Source organism: Muscardinus avellanarius (genome assembly GCF_963383645.1).
Source record: "Muscardinus avellanarius genome assembly, chromosome: 3".
Lineage (NCBI taxonomy): Eukaryota > Metazoa > Chordata > Mammalia > Rodentia > Gliridae > Muscardinus > Muscardinus avellanarius.
In genome coordinates this window covers 76,282,647-76,307,349 of record NC_137788.1, presented here as the reverse complement: position 1 = coordinate 76,307,349, position 24,703 = coordinate 76,282,647, and the positions used below count along the sequence as shown (strand labels likewise).

Sequence of the window (24,703 nt, the reverse complement as noted above, 5' to 3'; positions counted from 1 at the left end):
TTTTTCTTACTTTCTTTTCCCCATCTTCCCTGTTCTTCTTTCTTTCCTCCTTCCCTTCTTCCTGCTTTCTTTCCTTTCTCCTTTTCTTCTCACACCCTGTCATATGTAGCTTCTACTTAATAGTTCATTATTATCTCTCTGTCAACATCTGCTCATACACATTTGCTGAAGTAAGAGTGCTTAAAACTAGGATGACCATTCAGTTTGGCCTCAGGCGCAACACTACTGGCTGCATGAAGTGTTCCCCACAGTAAGGTTTCTGTGCGGGGAGGGTAATGCTGCCATAATGAATTAATGAGGCTCACCAAGGGCAATGTGAAGCTGTGTGGGAATGCCATGGCTGAGAGGCAGTATGCCTGAATAATAGTGGTGTTGGCTTCAAAGTCAGGATGACTGGGCTCACATACAGCTCTGGCATCTATCAGCTGTGTGATCTGGATCAAATTATCTAATAATTCTGTGCCCCAGATTCTCTGTGAAAGGGGCATAGTCTCTAAGTACAAATTTGAAACTGTGAGGTTTTATTTTCCCACTTCTGTTTCTGTATACCATACAATAGAAACAAAGACAAAAGAAGTAATAAATAAACCTCAAAACTTTATTTTCAGTGAAACTAGGAGATTAATATAATCTGTAAACCAGGCATGGTGGTGCACACTTGTAATCCCAGCATCCAGGAGGCTGAGACCAGAGGATTGCCATTTGCAGACAGCCTCAGCTACTTAGTGAGGCCCTTTGCAACTCAGTGATACCCTGTTTCAAAATAAAGACTAAAAATTAGGGCTGGGGTGTAGCTTGTAGGTAGAATGTCCCTGAGTTCCTTCCCCAGTACTACAAAAAAATTAATAATCTGTAAATCCCCAAATTATGCTGAGAACAGAGTTTAGAAAATACAAAAGTCTACTTCCTTGGGGCGGGGAAGAATTCATTTTGAAATATATATCACAAAGGAAGGAGAAAGAGGGTATAGGCAGAGTTGTCTGTAGAAGTCCTCCTGAACTGGATATGGTTCAATGAAAAAGTGGGACTGTATTATGGAGTTGTTTTAGAGGGTAACTCTTAACTCTAGTAACGCTGAAGCAGTTTTGAGATTTACAAAACATGGCCCTCTTCTTCTCCTGGAATCCTTCTAGGAATTACTGGGATAGGAAATAATGCATAACTCAAAGGAGTTCACAGAGCAAAAGTAGAAAGATACAATAAGCAAAGTCATAGCAAAAGCAGCAAAAATGAGAATGTACATAAAAATCGTGTTGCTTAGCAGATAAAAATTCTGATCAAACACTCTTCAAGCAAACCCAAATGACCTGTATGAAGGAATATGACCATGCAGACACAGCACAACTCTGGGGAAGGAAGACATGGCAGCACATTAAGAATATGAACTGTGAACTTAGAGAACTTGGGAGTCATAGGAAAAAGTCTTCTAATTGAAATGAAATTGGTAAGAACAAAAAGAAATTAGACATTGTAAGAGACAAAAGTAAAGATAGAAATAAGAAAAGATGGAACTGAAGATAAATATGTAAAAAGAAATTACAGAAAAAATGATACATAGGGAAACCTGCATATTCATTATTGGACTTTTTGAAGAAGATAACTAAAATTATGAAATAGGACACACCTTCAAACATATAATTTGTGGACAATTTGCTGAAGTTTACAAAAAAGTATTGAATCTAAACAATGGAATGGGCTTTTTATGCACTTGGAAATATTTCTCCAGAATTGTCAATATGAAGCCATATTCTAATAAAATCACTATATTTTCATCTTTGAAGATGAAGAGCAACTCTTTGGAGGCATGTTTATTAAAATAAAATCACTTATAAGGAGAAAAATTTATCTTTCTTTATATTTCTCTACTGTAGTATTAAACTCTTGAGGACAATGGAAAAATATCCATAAGATATTTCAAGGAAAGTATCAGTGAAGCACTTTATATCCAGTGAAACTTAAAGCATAAGGCTACAAACAAATAATTCTGAAAAGCCCAACACTCAGGAAATGTTCCCAGGATCCCTTTTTAAGGAAACTAGTAGAGGGTGAACTTAAAAAAGAAGTAACCAAGAAAACTACTGCAAGAGACAGGATCTGTTTATCAGAAGACAAGCAGGGTCAGAGTAGAGTATCAGTGCCACTGTGATGTACAACCCCCAGGAAATAACAAGAGAAAGAAGAAAGATGAGGAGTGATTCATCTTGCTGACTGTCTCATCTGTAGAAGCTGGGAATTAATATTATCCAAAATTAACAATTAAAAGAAGTATAAAGATATGTGACAATGAAAAGTTAAAAACTTAAAAGAACACTCCTGTTGATGAATTTGAGATGGCCCAAAAAAGAGTAAAAGGGAAGGAGAGAGTTTAAAAGAAATAAGGGATAGATATATCTAAAGAAAAAAACCAAAGGCAGTGGTAAACACATTTATAATTTTAAAGGCAATTCTTAGAATAAAAATGCAAACCTTACTAAACTTCAAATGAATTATATACAAAACAAACAAGCCACACAATGACTTTTAAAAATTAAAATGGTAAAATGTAACATAAAATAACATGACAGATAGATGGAACAAATCACCATGCCAACAAATGTAAATTGATTTATATATTTGAAGGACAAACAAGCTTTTAGGTTATATTGCGAAGAAAATCTAAACCCTTCCCTCTTATCTGAAACATCGTGTTTCAAAGTAGTTGAAAACAAAAGCACAGGTGAAGATTTATCAAGACAAGTGGATTAAAAAAGACAGTGGGAAGAAGGGAGCTTAGATTTACCAAGTATAAGAATGTCAAGAACACAATGAAGACTTAGGGTGTCCTTTTATAATTTGAAATGTTATAGTGCCCAGTGAATATATGAATTTTATGATGGCCTATGCATAAAAACCATTGCATCAATCTTTATAAAGCAAACCTACATAATATAAACATTCAAATAGACACACTAGTGCTAAGAGACTTTCTTTACCTCAACTGGTGGTAGATTAATTATATAAAAATGAGAGAGGGGATATGTATAAACATAAAAACATAAGGAATAACTAATAGGTGTCCTTTAAGTTCTTTACCCTGAAAGACCTTTGCAAGTGCTTATGAAACCTTATTGAACACTGACCAATTATCAGGCTAAATTTCAGAAATAAGACACTGTTCTCTGATGCTATTGAGTTAGGTTTTTAATAATAAACCATCAATCTCAGCATTTGGGAGGCTGATACAGGGGCATCATGCTTTGCAGACAGCCTCAGTTACTTGGTGAGGCCCTTTGCAATTCAATGAGACCCTGTTTCAAAATAAAGAATAAAAAAAAATAGGGCTGGGGTGTAGCTCAGAGGTAGAATGCCCCTGGGTTCCATCTCCAGTACTGAAAAAGAAAAGAAAAGAAAAGAAAAAATTGCTAGGCATGATGACACATGCTTGTAATCCCTGTACTTGGGAAGCTGACACAGGAGGATCGAAGGTTCTAGGACATCCTCAACAAATACTGAGACTCTCACCAACCTAGTGAGACTCTTTTAAAAACAAACAAACAGACAGACAAACAAAAGCAAGGCTGGGGTAGAATATCCGGGATTCAATCCCCAGTATCAAAAACAAAACAAACAAATGTATCCTTGAAGCCCCATCAGGACCCCAGAGATGACCAAAGCACCTGAATCATTTTGTGCCTACTGAACTGATGCCATCCTCATACACCTCCTCCTCTCCAGCACTCATGAAACTCCTATCCATGAGATGTCATGAATCCCCTATGCATCTCTTACTCTGGAGATGGCCCACATTCTCCCTTGAATATATATTTCTTGCTCTCCTAAATAAACCTGTTTGTACCTCTAAAAAAATAAACCAGCAAACATAAAGACGTTCTAATTGGAAATTTAAAACTTTTAAAAGTCAAAGGGAATATATAAATAGTTTCTAGAAAGCAACAGAAATAAAATACTATGTATCAAAATCTATGATACCACTAAATCAGTTCTCAGGAAATATGGAGCTTAAATACTTTCATTATCAAAGAAGAAAAGAAAAACAAAGGACTATAGGAAAAGACATTTAATGAAGATAAATACTGAAATTAACAATACAGAAAAACAAACAAAAATAATAGGAATAAATTTAAACACTCATAATGATACCCCTTAGAGCAAAATATTCAAATTAGAAAATGAGATAAAGAACAGTGGAAATAGTAGAAGAAGTAATTGTAGAATAATATTACATGAAGATTTCTGAATAATACATCATAAAGTCTAGAGGATCCCGGTGTGGTGGCACAGGCTTGTAATCCCCGCGCTTGGGAGGCGGAGACAGGAGGATCACGCAGGTTCGAAGCCAGCTGTGCTGGCTTAAGAGACCCTGTTTCCAAATAAAAATATAAAAATAGGTCTGGGAGTGTAGCTCGGAGGTAGAAGGGCTTCCAGGAACCCCAGTACTACAAAAATAAAAATAAAAATAAAAGCCTAGAGGAAATATATTATTTAATAGAATAGCCAGGTGTGGTGGAACACACTTGTAATCCCAGTACTTGGGAGGCTGAGACAAGAGAATCATAGGCTCAAAGCCAGCCTCTAAAACTTAGTGAGGTGATCTGCAACTTAATGAGATTCTAGTTACAAATAAAAAGTAAATAGGTATGGAGGTGTAGCCTGGAGGTAGAAGGCCTCTGGATTCCATCCCCAGTACCACACACACACACACACACACAAAAATAGAAAAATATAAATTTCTAAAATTGGCTCAAAATACAGTAGAAATTTTAGAATAAATCAATTAAGATAGAAAAGACAAGGAAGTTAAAGTATGAGTTTTCAAAGAAAAAAACATCATGTTCGTTTATAGATAAGTTTTATATAACTTTTGAGAAAAGATAATTCTATTTAAATTATTTAAATTGTCTTAGGCCATAGAAAATAATGTCATTTTAATATTGTAGCTTAATAAAAATATGACAATAAGAGGAAACTACAGACTAGTCCAACTCATAAATATCAATGATATAAATTAGTCAAGAATCCATCAAGGTATCCAAAGAATAATACAATATTAGTGAGTAGATTTTATTTTAGGAATATAATCATGGTTTACTCACAGTAAATGTATTGAGTAATAATGTTCAGAGATATTTGATTTAAAAAGATAGTTATCAACAAAACTCCAATAAAACAGGATTAGAAGAAATATGTAAAATATATATATTATCCTGAATATATATTTTTAAATAATCTTCTCAATAATATTTTCTTTTTGTAGGATCCTTTTAATAGGAGGCAATAGATGGAAGAGTTCTTGCAAGGAAAGTATTTTAGTTTTAGAACAAAGAGCAGATGCTTATATTATCACATAAGTGTGACTATTCTTTGTTGCATGAGTAACTTATTGGGCATCACAGAATAACTTTCACGTATTTTGTGAGTATATATTTTAAGTTTAGCATTATAATTTTCAAAAACAAGCAGTGTTTCTTCTCCACTTTTCAGAGTTAGATACACATGTCCTTCACATCAGGTAGTTTTGGGTGAGGCACTGGATGTCACAGACTAAAATGGCATATGTTTCGAGAGTGTAAATGTTCATTGGAGATTGGGGATAGGCACAGTTATTGAATTTAACCAATAATTTATTTTATATGTCAAAACAGCCATCATATTATAGATTACAATTAAAAATTTGCCTGAATTATAATAATAATGCGTGAGAAGTCAAAAGTACTTTTTGTGATTAAATGGGACTCCTTTAAAATATGCCTCCAAATTTCTGAAGGTGTATATAATTCTACACTGCTCTTAGGAATACATTGATGGAAAAGTATGAGACACACTATTATGGATTATCTTAGATAAAAGTATATCTTTTAAAAATTGTTATACAATTTCAACTATTTTATCAATAAAATAATTATTGTTCTAATTCTAATGTAGAACATTTGAGAGGACTGTGAAGATTTCTATGAGGAAATATTTCAACTGTATTGCTAAATTACATATACATGAAATTCAGTCATAATTTCATTGTACACAGTTTTCAGAAAGCTCATAGGGTTTGCTAAGTTGTTCTATATTTTTAAGAGGATTAATCTTTGTTATGAATGGCATTTAATTTTACATGATTCTGAAGGTAAATATAAAATCTGATCAGATGCTGGTGGGGCAAACACATTCGGAAATTCTAGAAGTATTTGCAAGGCAGGTCTTATAGAAATCCAACAATGAATCAGACAGAATCTGTCTTCTGAGAGCTTATAATTGAGTAAGAGAGACAAGTAGTATATCTTTATTGATAGTACAATAGGCAACAAAATTTTAAAATGCAGTTATATCAAACCTATATTATATAAAGTACATATTATGTGATAAATATTGAAGAGTCTATACATTCAAAATTATCAAAATTACTGTAGAAGACTAGAAAAGATGAAAAAGTAACTCAGAAGGGGCAGAAGAATTTTGTTTATTATTAATAAAACAAATTTAATTTCTCTTATACAGGAGTTACTCAAGGGTTTTGGTGACCAAAGTGCTTTAAATGTAGTACACACTTAGATATTAGGCATAGAGAATACTTCTATATTATTTGTCAATTCCCCAAAGATTAGAAGGGAAAGTAGATTTTAAGGTATTATATGAACTTAATTGTAAATGGCTTCCAAGTAAACTTTTAAAAAAATATATGACCCCAGTTTCTCTCTAACATAGATGTCATTAAATTTTAAGTTATCATTTAAAGAAGTAAGCAACACCTGGAATTTCTGAACATGTGTATGTATTGGAGTAACAAATAAGAATCCTAGTCAAATAGGAAAAATGAAAGAGCTGAACAAAATTCTTAATTAAGTTTTGGGTTAAGAAATACTGGTTCATGGATACTTAAGAGTGCATGCACACATGCTTTGTTCAAATTAAGTAAGATGTTAATCTTACATACTTTCTCTCCATATCTCTTGTGACCTGAAAATAAGTTATTGATATAGCATGCTTATTTTTAAAAATTACTGTTGATACAAGGAAGACTTTTCTTATACTCAAACATTTATATGAACACATGAATGCACAAGAGTAAGAATCTTTCTTTCTCTCTCTCTCTCTCTCTTTAATTTCCAGGCATAGATATCCTTCATCAACTAGGCCTTGGAGGCAAAGATGTAAGACACTCATCATCAATGACCGCTGTACCATCATCATCTACACCATTACCTCAGGGGGTCCTTTTAACAGAATCGGGTGTCATTTTAAAAGACGATGCTTATATTGAGACATCTCTCATGAAAATTTTACCAGTCAACTTAGGACAGCCATTTACAATATTAATTGGGTTGCAGTCCCATAAAGTGAATAATGCATTTCTCTTCAGCATTAGGAATAAAAATAGACTGCAATTGGGAGTACAATTACTACCTAAAAAATTAATGGTGTACATTGGCGGAAAGCAGTCCGTAGTTTTCAACTACAGCGTGCATGATGAGCGGTGGCACACGTTTGCCATTACTATTAGAAACCGAGTTGTCTCAATGTTTGTGGAGTGTGGAAAGAAATATTTTAGCAGAGAGACTATTTTAGAAGCTCACCCCTTTGACTATAACAGTGTGTTTACCTTGGGAAGTATGAATAATGATTCTGTCCATTTTGAAGGGATAGTATGTCAGCTGGATATTATTCCTTCTGCAGAACTATCTGCAGACTACTGCAGGTATGTGAAACATCAGTGTCGCCAAGCAGACGAATACCAAACTGAAACAAGCCTCCTCCACACAACTGTCACACCCACTAAGCGACCTTCAGAACACTTTCTCTTACCCAAACTGTTGGGCGAAACAGTACTATCAGAGGACACCTTTGCTAAAGGTAGAAGCATTCCAAATATCATAAATAACGATTCTTCAACAGCGCATGAAAGACAAGAACACCAGCCATCAAGAGCCCAGTTAACTTCTCTACATTTGGGAAATGTCTCTGCTGTGGATCTCATAAACTATAGGGTTCAAGCCAAAGAAACCATCACTGAGGAACATATTAAGACAAATTTCAGCCTGTCGAGGACCCAGAATGGTCTCAGTGAGACAAGAATGAATACCAAGGAGAAATTTAGTTCTCTGCTAAATGCATCTGACAACATCACGCAGCACGAGGATACAGTAGCTGGCCTGTCCCTGTTTAAGAAGATGTCATCTATTCTTCCACATATAAAGCAAGATACAATGACTAAATTCAAGAAGGCCATCAAAGCGAATCTATACACCAATGAACTCATGGAAACAGAACACATTTCAAATACAACCTTATACAGAGTAACAGAAGAGCCATCTGTGGATAATCACCTTAATCTAAGGAAGGAAGGCGAATTTTATCCCGATGCTACTTATCTCACCGAAAATAGCTATGAAGCTGAGCTTTATGATTATTATTATTATGAGGATCTTAATACAATGCTCAAAATGCAGTTTCTGAGAGGGCCAAAAGGGGACACTGGACCTCCCGTAAGTTCTTTTTTTTTTTTTTTTATGTATGTCTTATTGCACTAACCTACTGTGTATTTTAAAGAGAGTTCTCTGAATCATACAGTATATATACCACAGGTTAAATATGTCAAAGAAATGTATCTTGGCACAGTGAGTGAATTTATGGTTATAACACATTTATCAGAATGCTCAAATATTGTACCTTTTTAAAAAATTGGCAGGCAGGCTGAAATGTTTACTTAATTCTGGGTAAAGTGGTGGGGAATCTTTCTTTTCTTATGCTTCTGGTTTTTTTTTTTCAGTTAAAAGCCAACCAAGAATTTAACTACTAAATAGAGATCAGCATGCCATATATATATATATGTGTGTGTGTGTGTGTGTGTGTGTGTGTGTGTGTGTGTGTATAAAGAAAAACATACTTTTAATAAATGTTCATGTTAAAAGAATCATATATAAAAGTTATGGCATATTAAGGAAAATATACTATATATACCAATGAAATATTCTTTCAGCAAAGAGCATCAAATGAATTAACAAAGAGTAACATTTAGATAGAGATTATTTAATTTATTTTATTTTGTTTTTATTTTTTTGGTGGTACTGGGGGTGGAACCCAGAGGCTTTCTACCTCCGGGCTATGCTCCTAGACATTTTTTATATTTTATTTGGAAACAGGGTCTCACTAAATTGCTGAGAGCCTCACTATGTAGCTGAGGCTGGCTTCAAACCCATGCGATCCTCCTGTCTCAGCCTCCCAAGTGAGGGGATTACAAGCGTGCGCCACCATGCCTGGCGAGATTATTTAATTTAGATAATAAAATTTAGATAAAGGAAAAAACCTTTACATCATCATTCTAAGTAAAATATTTTATTTCCATGAAGAGTAACATTATAAGTAAAAAGGTATATTATATATTTAGTGATAGAGTTAATTTCTATTTAGGGATTAATAAAAGTTCTACCTAACACAAAAATAGCCAATTTTGGGAAAAAATAAGCCAATTTAATAGGAGGAAAAAATAATGAACTAAGTTACTTATTTAGTACTATTTACACAAAACTGTGAGATAATTTTTAGTTCAAATATTTCTTTTGTTGTGTTGGTGTAATTAGAGACCAACATTTCAAAATGTCTAAAATAATTTTAAACCCATTTAAAATTACAATGTTTCAAATATTGTTTTTGCCTTTCACATTTGTATACCTTATTTATCTTTACAAATTAATTTCTCTAAAATTACAGATATAATAAATTATGTTTTTAAGTATTTATTCATTTAATGAAAATAAAATTTGAGTCATTGCTTAGTTTCAGAAACCATAGAATGGGATAAGGTAAAAACCACTCTCTTAGCTTACATTTCTTTTGTGATTATTGCTTACAACAATTCCATAGGTATTGAGCAACTCTTATTAAAGAGTTAGAGGTTGCCAGGCGTGGTAGCACACGCTTGTAATCCCAGCATTTGGGAAGCTAAAACAGGAGGGTCACGGTTTGTGGACAGCCTCAGCTACTTAGTGAGGCCCTTTGCAACTCAGTGAAACCGTGTTTCAAAATAAATAATAAAAAATAGGGCTGGGGGTGTAGCTCAGAGGTAGAATGCTCCTGGGTTCTATCCCCAGTACCACAAAAATAAATAAATAAATAAATAAATAAATAAATAAATAAATAACTATAATGCAGCAATAAAAATTTTTTTTAAAGAGTCAGAGGTTAGCTGGGCGTGGTGGCGCACGCTTGTAATCCCTGCGCTTGGGAGGTGGAGACAGGAGGATCATGCAGGTTCGAAGCCCGCGCCCTGGCTTAAGAGACCCTGTTTCCAAATAAAAATATAAAAAATGGGTGTCTGGGAGTGTAGCCTGGAGGTAGGGGGGTTTCCAGGAACCCCAGTACCCCCCCAAAAAAAAAGAGAGAGAGAGATTAAAATAAAATGTGAAGAATATGCTATTAGAGACAAACTCTTTACAACTATTACAATTAATTATTAAGGTATAGGCAGTAAAATGGAATCATTGGACAGGTCATATTAAACAAATAGTTATGGAAGCCACTTATTTTCTTCAGAAAAAGCTAGTATGATGAAAAGAACATTAATCCCTTTTGTAAATCCTCAAATAGTCATTTGGCTTTTGTAAGTTAAGCAATAATATATTCAGCAGATATTTACAAAGTCTCTGCTATGTGTAAGACATGAAAATCACAGTCATTGCTCAGAAAGGACTTACGTTCCAATAAGGAGGTTAAATGATATCTGTGTAACATAAGAAATGCTGCTGAAAGATACAAACTAAATATATATATATATATATATTAGAGATGTACAAAGGAAAGAAAAATGGCATTTTGAGAGATTATCTATGAACAATCACAGCTGAGCTGTTCAGGGTAAGTTCTTATGGACAAGTTAGTTATGACTAGGCTCAAAGAATGGGTCAAGTGGCATGAGCACATGTGGTTATACAGAGGAAAAACAGCTTAGTAGCTATCATCTGTTGAGTTCCTTGTGGAAGATTCACTATCATGCTCTTTACATACAGTATCTCAGAAGGGCTTTGTAAGGTTGGTAATAGGATCCTAATTTTTCAGATAAAAAGACTAAAGTCTAGAGGACCTAATGTTTTGCTCATAAAAACATTGCTGGTAAATGATAGAGCCAGGATTTGAACCACATTTTCTGCTTACAAAACCTCAACATTTTCATATTAGACTGAAAAATGCAATACAAAGACCCAAGCATTATAGAGTCAGGTTGTGAAGAGTCTTAACTGTCAAATGGATAGTTCTAGGTTTATCTTATTTTCACTGGGGGGAATTTTGCAGGTTTCTAAGCAGGAGTATTAATTTAAAAAAAAAAAGTTAGTCTGGTAGCAATGCCCAGAACAGACAAGAAGTTCCTGTTACCATCTTGGTGTCATATGACTAGAACATTGAATAGGCTGGCAGGAGTGGGAATTTAACCAAAAGTAGGAGGATTCGAGATAGTATTCTGAAGAAAGAGTGGTAGAACTATAATATGAATTTGAGTTCGGGAGTAATCAGGAAGCACAAGGATCAAGGATGACTATCATATTTCAAGGCTGCAGATTGAGGAGATGGTGATATTGTTACTTATACCATTTATTAAGAGAGCAGGTCTATTTTAGTAGAAGGAAATAAAACATTTCAGAAACTGTTGCTAACTCAGTCAGCTGGCAAAGGTGAAGAAGCTGAGGTGAAGAAATGTCACTGTGAGTAAAAATTTGGGAGTTTTCCTATCAATATTACAGTTGAAGCTGTAAAGTTAGATAATATTTGCAATGTAAGGACCCTGGCATTAAGATCAAGAGCCAAAATGAGGGCATAGTCATAAAAGGAGGGAGAAGAATAGTACTTAACACAGAAGCTAAGGAAGAGTTTTGAGAAGAAACTGATCAGGGTTGCCAAAAACTACAAGGCTTTCAAAGTAGTGAGAGCTAGAAAAAATATATATATTAGGATATCCCTTCGACCTTTGTGATAGGAAAGTCACTGCGGACCTTTAAGAATCCAACTTCAGCACAGTGTAGAAGACTAAAGGTAGAGCTTAGAGAGCTGGTGACAAAATAAATGGGGACCAAATTGTGAACCTACAGAGGTTGTTCTGCTCTCTGAGGTGGCTGGTTCAATTATGGCCTGGCTGCAGAAGGCCTAATTGTTTCCCATAGGTAGGTGACAGATTGATTTCTACACATTCTCATGAGTACTTTCATTATCTCTTTTTAATTTATACTTTATTATTTTCCTTTTTAGTTAACATATACTAATTATATATACTTGTAGGGTACAAGGCGATAATTTAATACAGGTATACAATGTATATGATTAAATTAGAATAATTAGTATTTCCATCTTATTATTCTTTCTTTGTGTTTGGAGCCTTCAAAATTCTCTCTTCTAATTCTTCATAAATATTTAATAGGTTGTTGTAAACTACTCACCTTGCTGCACTATAGAAGGCAAGTACTCTTCCTATTGGATTTTATTTTGGTATCCATTATCCATCCATGCCCTCTCTCTTCATTTACTCTCCCCAGATCCTTCCCATCCTCAACTAATCATTATTCTACTTTATTCTTTGAGATCAGCTTTGTTTAACTTCCACATATGAGCGAGAATATATGAAATTTTTGTGTGTCTGACTTATTTCACTTGCTAATGTTCTCCACTTCCATCCATGTTGCTGCAACTGAAGGGATTTTATTCTTTTTATGGCCACATAATATTCTCTTTTACATATGCGCCATATTTTTGTTATCCATTCGTCTTCGTTTGCTGATAGAGACTGTGGTTGATTCCACATTTGGGCTCTTGTGAATAGTACTGCAATAAACATGGGGATGTGGCGATCTATTCGATATGCTGATTTCATTTCCATTGGAAATGCAGTGGTAGGATAGCTGAATCATATTGTAGAACAATTTTTCAATTTTTGAAGAGCCTCTCTACAGTTTTCCATAAATGCTGTGCTAACTTATATTCCTACCAACAAGAGTTGATGAGTTTTCATTTCTCCAAATCCTTACCAGCATCTTGTGGTCGACTTCTTTTTGGATGATAGCTGTGGTGAGATGACATCCTGTTGTAGTTTGGATTTGCATTTCCCTGATGACTAGTGATATTGAGCACTAGTGAGTGACTTTTGGCATACCTATAGGACATTTGTATATCTTTTTAAAATGTCTATTTAAATAATCCACCTATTTTGAAATCAGATTATGTGTTTAGATATTGTGAATGTTTTGAGTCCCTTATATATTTATGGATAGTAATCCCTTGTCAGATGAGTAGTTTGCAAATATTTTCTTCCATTCTGTAAGTTGTCTCTTTACTTCTTTGATTATTTCCTTTGCTGTGCACAAGAATCTTAGTTTTACATAATACCTTTGTCTAGTTTTGCTTTTGTTTCCTGTGTTTTAGGGTCTCATTAAAAATAATCATGGCCTTATTAGCTTTGAAGTGTTTCCTTATGCTTTCTTCTGGAGTTTTCTAGCTCCAGGTCTTACATTTAGGTATTTGAGGTGATGTTTGTATATGGTGAGGGTTAGGAGTTTAGTTTTGTTCTTCTGTATGTGTATGTTCCGTTTTTCCATAAACATTTATTGAAGAGGCTGTCCTTTTTCCAATGTATATTTTTGGCACTTTTGTAAAAAAAACAGTTGGCTGAAAATATGGATTCATTCATTCATTCATTCTGTTTCATTTATTTGTTATGTGTTGGTTTTTGTGCAGTCTTGGTTTCTGTAGCCCTGTAGCGTGTCTTGAGATCAGGTATTGTGATGCCTCCAACTTTGTTCTTTTTGCTCCAGATGGCTTTGTCTGCTCCGACAGTTCCCCATGAAATTGGGAATTATTTTTTTTATTTCTGTGAAAAATACCATTGATATTTCAATGAGGATTTCATTAAATTCGTCATTTTCTTTGGCTAGTATAGACATCCTGACAATGTTCTTTCAATCCATGAGCCCGAGAGGTCTTTTCAATTTTTAAAATCCTTTTATTGGCACATTGTAATTATACATCGTGCTGAGGTATAGAGGAATAGGAATATAATGCACACAATACCTGATGCATTTCCCTCCAGACCTTACCTCCCTCCCCTTTCCTGTGCATATCATTGAGATTGTATTGAGAATTTTCATATACATACATAGAATTGTTTAAACTGTTACCTTCATTACTCTATACCTCTCCTACCTCCCCTAACCCCCATCCATCACTCCAATGGAATCTCTACTTTTTTAGCTGATCCTTTTTTTTTTATGGTACTGGGCATGGAACCCTTCTACCACTGGGCTACACTCCCAGACCTATTTTTTATATTTTATTTGGAAACAGGGTTTCTTAAGCCAGTGAGGCTGACTTCGAACCTGTGTGATCCTCCTGTCTCTGCCTCCCAAGCGCGGGGATTACAAACCTGCAGCACCACGCCCAGCTAGCTGAGTCTTTTTTATCCCATTTTCTCGCAAGCTTCCACATATGAAAGAAAACATACAACTATTTGTGTTCTGAGACTGGATAATCTCACTTGGAATTCTCAAATTCCATCCATTTTACAGTAAATGGCACAATTTTGTTGTTCTTTACAGATGAGTAAAATTCTTTTGTGTATATATACCATAGTTTTGTAACCATTCATCTGTTGATGGACACCTAGGCTGGTTCCATAATTTGGCTATTGTAAACTGTGCTGCTATAAACATGGCTATGCATGTATTGTTACAATATTCTGACTTCAGTTTCTTTGGGAAGACACACAGGAGTGGGTCATATGGTATAGCATTCCTAATTTTCTAAGAAGCTTCCACATTGATCTTCACAGTGGCTATAATAGTTTGCAGTCCCACCAACAGTGCACAGGAGTTTCTATTTCCACATCCTCACCAGCACTTACTATTCTTTATTTCTTGATGATAGCCATTCAAAATGAAGTTAGATGGAATCTCAGCATAGTGGATTTGTTTTGCATTTCACTGATCTGCAAATGACGCTCAACATTTTTTCATATATTTATTGGCCATTTGTGTTTCTACTTTTGAGAAGAGCCTATTCAGTTCAGTTGTCCATTTTTACTGAGTTTTTAAGCACTTTTTAAGCTTTTTGTGTATTCTAGATATCAGTCCTCTATCAGAGAAGCAATTGACCAATCAATATCTTCTCCCATTCTGTAGGCTCTCTCTTTAGACTCTTGATGGCTTCCTTTGCTACATAGAAGCTTTTATGGTCTTTCCAATTTTTAGTGTCTTCTTTAATTTCTTTCTGTAGATATTTTTATTATAGAGATACTTCACATTCTTGGTTAAAGTGATTCCAAGATTTTTTATTTTTGTAGCTACTGTGAATGGAATTACTTTATTTCATTCTCAGCAAGTTTATTTTTGGTTTCAAAAATGTTCCTTATTTTTTATGTTCATTTTCTATACTGCAACTTTGCTGAATTCATTTATCATTTCTACCAATCTTTGGGTAGAGTCTTTAGGTTTTACTATGTATAAAATCATGCTATCTGCAAATAGAAACAATTTGACTTCCTTCTTTCCTATTTGGATGTGTGTTTTTCTCTCTTGCCTGATTGTTTTGATTAAAAATAAGAATGATAAAAGTGGAAATCTTGTTCTTATTACTGATCTGAGAGGAAATGCTTTAAGCTTTGGCCCATTCAGCATGATGTTGGCTGCCCATTTGACTCCTTTAGCCTTTCCTCTGTCGAGGTATGTTCCTTATATGTTGAGATTTTTTTCATCACAAAGGGATGGTGAGTTTTATAGAATGTTCTCCATGTATATGTTGGGATGATGGTGAGTTTTTGTCCTTCGTTCTGTTGATGTGATGTATTATGTTTATTGACTTTCATATGTTGAATCATTCTTATGTCCCTGGGATAATTGTGGTATATTTTTTTTTCATTTGTCATTGGATTCAGTTTACTAGTATTTTGTTGAAAAGTTTTTTATCTGTATTCATCAGGATATTGGTCTGTGGTTTTTCTTTCAATGTGGTGCTTTTGGTTTTGATATCAGGGTAATGCTGGCCTCATAGAATTAGTTTGGAAGAGTTTCCTCTGGGGTGTGTGTGTGTGTGTGCGCACGCGCGCGCTTGCGAGCGAGCGAGCGAGAGAGAGAGAAGCAGACAGACAGAAAGAACAAGAAAGAGAGAGAGAGTAGGGAGAATGGTTTAAGAAGAATTACTGTCAGTTCTTTAAGTTTCATAGAATTCAGCCGTAAAACCATCAGGTCGTTTCATTAGGAAACTTTTTTATTCATTCAACCTTGTTACTTGTTATTGGTGTATTCAAGTTTTTGAATGGCTTGATGATTTAATTTTGACAGGTTATATATGTCCAGAAATGTATTGATATCTTCTAGGTTTTCCAATTTATTGATATGTAATTATTCATAATAGTTTCTAATTATATTTTGTTGCTGTAGTATCCAGATGTATGTCTCCTATTCCTTCACTGTCTTTAAAGTTCATTAAACCTGTTAGAGTCTGTCCCAGATTTTTTTTTTTCTGGTACCTGCTTGATCTGCAGATCGTGAACATCTCCTCAAATATTTTTCTGTTCCATTTTTCTCTCCCTCTCTTTATTTTTGTTTTTATATTTGTTTGTTTGTTTGTTTATTTATTTATTTGGTGGTATTGGGATTCCTAGAAACCCTTCTACCTCCGGGCTACACTCCAAGACCTATTTTACACACACACACACACACACACACACACACACACACACACACACACACATATATATATATATATATATATATATATATATATATATATATATCTTTTTTTTTTTTTCATTTGGAAACAGGGTCTCTTAAGCCAGCAAGGCTGGCTTCAAACCTGTGCGATCCTCCTGTTTCCGCCTCCCAAGCACAAGGATTACAACCATGCGCCATCACACCTGGCCTTCCATTTTTCTCTCTTTTATGTGTGTGTGGTATTGGGGATGAACCCAGAAACATTCTACCTCCGGGCGAAACCCCCAGCCTTATTTTTTATTCTTTATTTTGAAACTGAGTTGCAAAGGGCCTCACTAAGTAGTAGCTGAAGCTGTCCACGAACTGTGATCATCCTGTCTCAGCCTCTCAAGTGCTGGGATTACAAGCATGCACCACCATCCCCTGATGTTTCCTTTTTCTATTCCTTTTAGGCACACAATTTCATATTTGTGGTGATATTTATTATCTCCTGTATAATCACATCATTGTGATTGCTCTTTTCCACATCCATTTTGTGTGAATTCATTTGGTCTACATCCATACTCTTTTATTGATTTCAGTTGTTTTTAACCAATTTTTGTTAGTTTTGACATGACTTTCATCTATAATGGTTTCTCTTTAGTGTCTTCATATTATATCTTAGGCTCATCTGGTTTATATTTTGGGGTTTTTATTTTTTTCTTGGAAGATAAACTTTTTATCTCACACCTCTTTTATCTCTTTTTAACTTTCTCTTTTTATTGTGAAATGTCATACTAAAATTCTTTTAAAGTATGGTTCACTATATGATTGAACTCTTTCTCTGTTAGGTGAAATAATTCTTCTGGTGAGTGATTTTCATCTACTTTAGATATATGTTCTGATCTTTTCACTTTTCCCTTTCTCCCAATATCTATGTATAGGTCCCATACTGGTGAATTTCTCATTGTTAATTAAAAAAATAAAATCAATTCTACCTGGGATATTTGTCTCAGAATATTATAGGAAGAGGCCAAGGCAGGGGATGTAGAATAGTACACACAATTAAATATATATATATTTCTGCCTTAAACACCATCTTACTACATTTGTTTTGCCTTCTACCCAGGGCATTTCTCCTCTCACTTTATTATACAATTTGTTGTGAAACCTGTGTGTCACAGGCCCTCTGAGAAGTAATAGTGTGATTTATATTCTTCTTGTCCTTTATCCCATCACCAGAAATTCCATAGGTTAGATTTGGCTGCAAATCATAAAAATGATGGGTTCTTTCTCTTTGGCTAAACTATTCTTAAATTTTGGAACTAAATATTTACTGGGTAATGAATTATTTCTCCTATGGCTTTCCCATCCCCTAAACATATAATCAAAGTATTGTTGTAATGGGCTTTTAAGACTGATAATATTTTAGAAATATCTATAATCTGTCCAAGGAATGGGATCTGAGGATGCTTTAATGTTTTTTTTTTTTTGTCATCTCTCAACATCTTTCATACTTCAAAGTTTCTAAGAACTTGGTAGATGATCTTCTTAGTTTGTAAATTGTGGTTGTGGTCTTTTCATTATTTCATTTAAGATACTATTTCCTTCTTTGAGTGCTTCCCCCTCCAGTGGATTTCGAAAGAGGGAGGATAGTTTGAAAAGTATAAATGTTCACACTTTTCCATTCTTTACCAAAATTCTGTAGTGATCTCTTAAAAACATAAGTCAGATCATATGATTTATCAAGTCCCGCAGAAGCAGATTAAGGCATTAACAATAAACTAAAAACTCTGTATGTACCTGCACAATTGTATGCGATATGCTCACTCCTTACCTCACTGGTTCCAGATTTCCCTCATGATGTTCCATTCATTTTCTTTTAGTTCCTCCATAGAGTATGCTTTTTGCTTGTTTTATTTTATTTATGATCTCTTTCATTTAGTTATATATTCTCTTTTTTTCTGATTCCTATTCATCTTTTAGGTCTAATTTAACATTCTCTCAGAGAATATTTCTCTGCTATTGTAATATAAATTAACCCTGTTCTTTTCCTTGCTATCAAGAAGTAAAATTTGTAGTAAAATGTTTATGTGTGTGTGTGTGTGTGTGTGTGTGTGTGTGTATGTGTGTGCGCTTTATCTAGACTGTAAACGCGAAAAGGGCTTGAAATTTTGTAATGCTTATTGAATGAGTGAATAAGTTAAAAAATTTAAGATGTAAAACTTTGAAAATTAACTGATCAGGAATTACTAATTTTTAGAAGTACTGGTCTATTGAAAATATTTTTCCTATTACACATATTACATTAGTAATAATCATATATAATTAATATTTATTGAGTGATTATTGTGCTCCACATATACCTCTTAAAATTAGTTACACTACAATTTACTACCATATTCCAGGCACAGTAACAGTTGTTTTATAAACAACAGGTTTAAAACTCACAATCACCCAACAGTAGGTGTTTAGAAACTGAAGCTTAAAAAAGGTAGCTGACCGAGCTGGGCCTGGTGGCTCACGCTTGTAATCCCCGCGCTTGGGAGGCAGAGACAGGAGGATCGTGCAGGTTCTAAGCCAGCTGCCCGCGCTGGCTTAGGAGACCCTGTTTCCAAATAAAAATGTAAAAATAGGTCTGGGAGTGTAGCCCGGAGGTAGAAGGGCTTCCAGGAACCCCAGTACCACAAAAAAAAAAAAAAAAAAAAAAGGTAGCTGACCTGTCCAAGGTCATTCAGTTAGTAAATGTTTGTGGCATGATTTGAATAGATTGGATGATTGCAAAGCTATTCCTTTTCACTCAAGCTGTGCTTTCTCTAAATAACAAATACCCTAAAAATTAAAGTTTCTTTTACAGTACTTTATAGAAAATAACTTATTCTCCTCAGAAAAGTCATACTATAAAAATTATATTGCTTCTCTGGTTTCCACAATATGCCTTCAATAATCTATTATCAAAGATGTGGAGCCGGGCGTGGTGGCGCACGCTTGTAATCCCCGCGCTTGGGAGGCGGAGACAGGAGGATCGCGCAGGTTCGAAGCCAGCCGTGCTGGCGTAAGAGACCCTGTTTCAAAAATATAAAATAGGTCTGGGAGTGTAGCCCGGAGGTAGAAGGGCTTCCAGGAACCCCAGTACCACCAAAAAAAAAAAAAAAAAAAAAGATGTGGAAATAAAAAATGTGAAGCCATCTGAAATTGATTTTTATTAATGCTCATTAAACAACTCAAACATTTCAATCATGTCATAAAATATATCTTGTTTTTCTCCAGCACTTAATATTAAATATATCTTTATTCATTTGGGCTGCTACAACAAAATATGATAAACTAGAAGGCTTTTATCAATAGAAATTTATTTCTTAAAGTTTCACAGTTCTAGTGACTGGGAAATCCAAGACGAAGGTGCTTCAGATGGATGTCTGGCAAGGGCTAGCTTTCCAATTCACAGATACCATCTTCACATGTGTCCTATCATGGTGGAAGAAACCAATAAACCCCTGGATCTTTTTCATAATGGTACTAATCCATTCATGAGGCTTCCACCCTCAATATTTAACCACCTCCCAAGGGCCCAACTCCTAATACCATCATTCTTTGGTTAGCATTTCAACATATTTTCACTTTTTATTTTTAGCTCCAATTTGTCTTTAGTCTTATATTGGGGTACTTAAATTCAAATCAACATCAGCTAACTTTTTGTTATAACAACAGAAGCATAACTAACTTTAAAAAGACAGTCAAATTTTCTTGACAATAGATGAAAATCATTTCCTAATGGAAATTGCTGATGTGGTAATGGCTATGAAAATAATTTGGCAAAGAAGAAGAATTTCCTCAGATTAAGGCTGAATAGAAGCAGTGCTGTTCTCTCAACATTAGGAGATACATGAAAAATTTTAAGTTAGGTGAGAGGAGAAGAAAAAAGAATAAGGAAGAATGAGCAGCTTAAAATAAACAATGAACAGAAAACATTAAAGATTAAAGTGACAGTGATATAAATAAAAGAAAGTTTCTAGGAATATTTAATATCAATAAAATAAAAAATGAGAAAATTCCACATAACTATTATTTTTAACATAATTTATTCATTCCCTCTTGTGCTTTTTAATTGAATATATCCTTTCCCATCAATCTATTTTCCCTCTCCTCCTTTGAACTCAATATAATTTTATGTGTCCTTGCTACAAATTAAATGTATAAAACTACACTTAGTAGATTAAAAATGGTTGTATATGGATTCAAATATATATGAACAAATATAGGTATATGGAACAAAGGGTTTGACCTGGGGTAATACATTTATTCTATGAGTCATTAGCACAGATAGGTACACATTTAAAATGAAATACCGTAGGTCACATTGCTTGTTAGTGATGAGGTTAATAATTTAATGTGCTTAATTTCAAAGCTCACACTATTTTTGTGGCAAGCATGAATGAACATTTGTTAAATAGAATATTTGTATGCTCTAAAGACACCAGAGCAATGCAACATCATCAGAGTGCTCAGTGACAATTAAATGAATGAGCCAGGCACCTGTCATCCCATAGTTGGGAGGCTGAGACAGTAGGATGACAAGCCAACCTCAACAACTTAGTGAGAACCTGTTCAAAACAAAAAGCATAAAGATCTTGGAGGTAGAATGCAAGTAGCACAAAACAAACACCCAATTAAATGAATGAATGGAAGAATGAATGAATGTGCCAATTCTATCACATTTCTTTTTGTAGTTGACTACTAATGTATGTAGAAAAGACAACACAGCCATAAGAGTAAGTTAAGTAGTAGTTTCCTATTTCTTATTTAATATATTTTAAAATAACATTTAAAAAATTCAGAACACTTTAACAGATGATCAGTTGGGCTGTTTTATAAACCATTTAACTTTATTAGAGACTTCCTGGTATGCTACTTTGGTATAGGTCAGATTTATTACTGCACAAACAAGAAGAATATCACGGTAGCATGTTAACACATTACATAGATCCTTGCTATAATTCTCTTTAAAGAGCATAAACTGGTCAGTGCTTTCATTTTTTAAGGCAAATCCTCTTTTGAATTCTGTTTGGAAAAGCCTGTAGTTGTTGGTCTTCAAATCCTAAATTGAATTCTTCCTTCTATTATAAAAGTAAATTTAGGTAAAATTCACCCACAAAACTACTAGTTATGGTCTCTGTAAAAACCGGATACAGTGCCTGTAACCGTAAGTCTCAGGCTTCCAGCTGCCATTTCTGTCCAGATTAAAGAGCAAGCTTGAGTTTTAACTCACCCCTGCTGATTTGAGTGAGGGCATTAATGTTACTTTAAAGTCATCAGAAGCAGGGGACTAGGTACAGAAAAATAAAACATTATTTTGGGATGAGAAAAGATGTATCTATTAGCCATGCCTAATATCTTGACATTTGTTTTTCAAGGGCCCACCAGGTCCAGCAGGTATTCCAGGTCCATCGGGAAAGAGAGGTCCACGGGTGAGTAAATGGGCCCCATTTCCTGCTGACTGTAAGAAATCATAGCTTTCCAGTATTTTTTTTTTTTTTTAGTATTGTACAATATGTACTTCCTCTGGAAACTTGCCTGGATCTTCAAATTTAGCTCTACCTTTGCCAATTCAAGAAAAACTTAGGGACACGTGCAGCCTTGTTTATTTGAGCGTAAACAGCCAGCCAAAGAACTTCTTGTGAATACATCCAAGAAGGATCATCAGTTTTGTAGATTGGTGACTGTTTATTGTGCTACTTGCAACATTTACTCTTAGTTATACATAATAATCTCAGTAGTCTAAGGTGAGGTTCATTTGGAAAATGAAGAGGATGGGCTGCCTTAAAATAGTGCATTCCTGGATTACATAGTGGAAAACATTGGAGCTATTGAATAGAAAAAAAATAATTTCCTTGAGGGAAAAAGCTGCCTTACGAATCAGCAGTAGTTTCTCACATTGTACAAGTCCAACAAAAGATTTATTGCTATGTTAGGATTAGTTGTTTTCAAGCCTAAAAAAATAAATGTGAATTTTTACTAAAAGAGTCTTCAATGAAGTAGAAAGAGAATTGTGCCTTATAAATACAAATGTAAATGCCTTTTATATAATCTACCTTCTTTTAATTCTGATTACTTATCATATAAATACTATAAAGTAAAATAACCCTAAAATATTACTTTAAGTTGTCTATATTTATACCAAACTCTTGTGTATTTGAGCCTAAGATAAATTTTCACTGGGTTCTAGCTGTTTTTTAGCATATTCTAAATTTCTCCATAGTTGATGACCCACCAGATTCCTCTTATATTCCTTCTAAACTTTATACATCACACTGTCCTCCAGCACTCAGACAATTCCCATCTTCTTTGTGAGGAAACCTTGGATCCTACTGTACTGAGTTATCCAATCCATCTTTGCTCTAGTTCTTTTCCTTCTCCACTGCTGAAGTTCCCAACAGGATGTCCTTCAGGCTCTGAATCTCTACCTAGTCTTAATGATATCCCATTTTCCTTCGCTAATTTTCTCCTCCCTTACCTTTTATTTCTTCAGACCTTTCCAACAACACAAACCAAAAAAAAAAAAAAAAAAAAAATTTGCTACTTCTCAAAGCTAGTTATTTAAATTGTGTTCCTAATTTCATCCCCTTAATTATCTAACTTGAAAGTTACAACTTTATGTTTTTTCCTCTTTCTCAGTTTTATCCCATTTTGCCACAAACATGTTTATCTCTCATTCAAAAATTCCTTAGTCAAACATGGTGGTGCAAACCCGCAATCCTAGTACTTAGGAGGTTTAGACAAGAGAATAGCAGGTCCATGGCCAGACTCAAGGCCAGCCTTGGCAACTCAAGAGATGAGGGTGTAGATGGGAGGTAGAATTCTCCTGGGTTCAGCCGGGCGTGGTGGTGCACGCTTGTAATCCCCGCACTTGGGAGGCGAAGACAGGAGGATTGCACAGGTTCAAAGCCAGCCTCTCTGGCTTAAGAGACCCTGTTTCCAAATAAAAATATAAAAATAGGTGTCTGGGAGTGTAGCCTGGAGGTAGAAGGGTTTCTAGGAACCCCAGTACCACCAAAAAAAAAAAAAAAAAAAAAAATTCTCCTGGGTTCAATCCCAATTACCAGAAAAAGTCACTAACTGTCATTAATACTAATTTGTCTTAAAGACACTCTTCTGGTTCACTGTTGTATTACTGAGTTTGTGAAATAACAATTTATACTTACTGCCCTTTCTTCCTCATTAATAATTCATTCAATAATACCCATAAAGTTTTTCCACCCACTTTATTAAAATTTACTTTTTGAGCCGAGTGTGGTGGTACACACTTGTATTGCCAGCATTTTAGATGCTGAGACAGGAGGATGAGGGTTCATGAACAGCCTCAGCTACTTTGTGAGGCCCTTTGCAACCCAGTGAGCCACTGTTTCAAAATAAAAAGGATAAAATATAGGGCTAGGCCTGTAGCTCGGAGATAAAATGCCCTTGGCTTCCATCTTCAGTACCACAAAAATAAATAAATAAAATGTACTTTTTAGAGGTTATCAATGACATGTAATAAAATTTAATCTTTTTCTCAATTGTCATCTTGTTAGATGTAGCTTCAATATTTACAATGCTGACATCTCTTCCTGAAACACTTTTATTAATATAGAAAAATAGATTAATAAATAATTATTAACTCTATGTTATTGCTAAAGAATGAAGAGGTGGAGTCCAAAACCCCAAATAAGTTTAGGGGACCTGGTGTTTTAGTCAGCTTTTAAGTTGCTATGACCAAAGTAACTGACAAGCACAACTTAGAGAAAGAAAAGTTTATCAGGAGCCATGGTTTCAGATGCTTCAGTCCATGGTTGGCTGACACCAAGATTGTAGGGCATGTAGCAGAGAAATTCCACTCTTAGGCATGGCAGAAAGAGTAAGAGGAGGGGGTCTCAGGAACATACATAGACCCTCAGGCCCTGCCCCCAATGACCCCCTGCCCCGTCATGCCCTACCTCTGAATCTTGCTGTACTGGGCACAGGCTTTCAACACGTGAGCTTTTGGAGGACATTCCAGACCTGAATCTTCACAA

General features: G+C 34.8%; 1 protein-coding gene across 1 annotated transcript in view; it reads left to right on the top strand.

Annotated features, from left to right (window-relative positions):
• Window positions 1–24,703, top strand: part of COL24A1 (collagen type XXIV alpha 1 chain) — a gene marked incomplete at both ends in the record, with an annotated part of 326,813 nt that overhangs the window by 17,561 nt on the left and 284,549 nt on the right. The window contains 2 exons of the mRNA XM_080692101.1: window positions 7,102–8,474; window positions 22,067–22,120. Of these exons, the coding sequence (XP_080548227.1) occupies window positions 7,102–8,474; window positions 22,067–22,120 (1,427 nt within the window). The remainder of the gene's footprint in view (window positions 1–7,101; window positions 8,475–22,066; window positions 22,121–24,703) is intronic.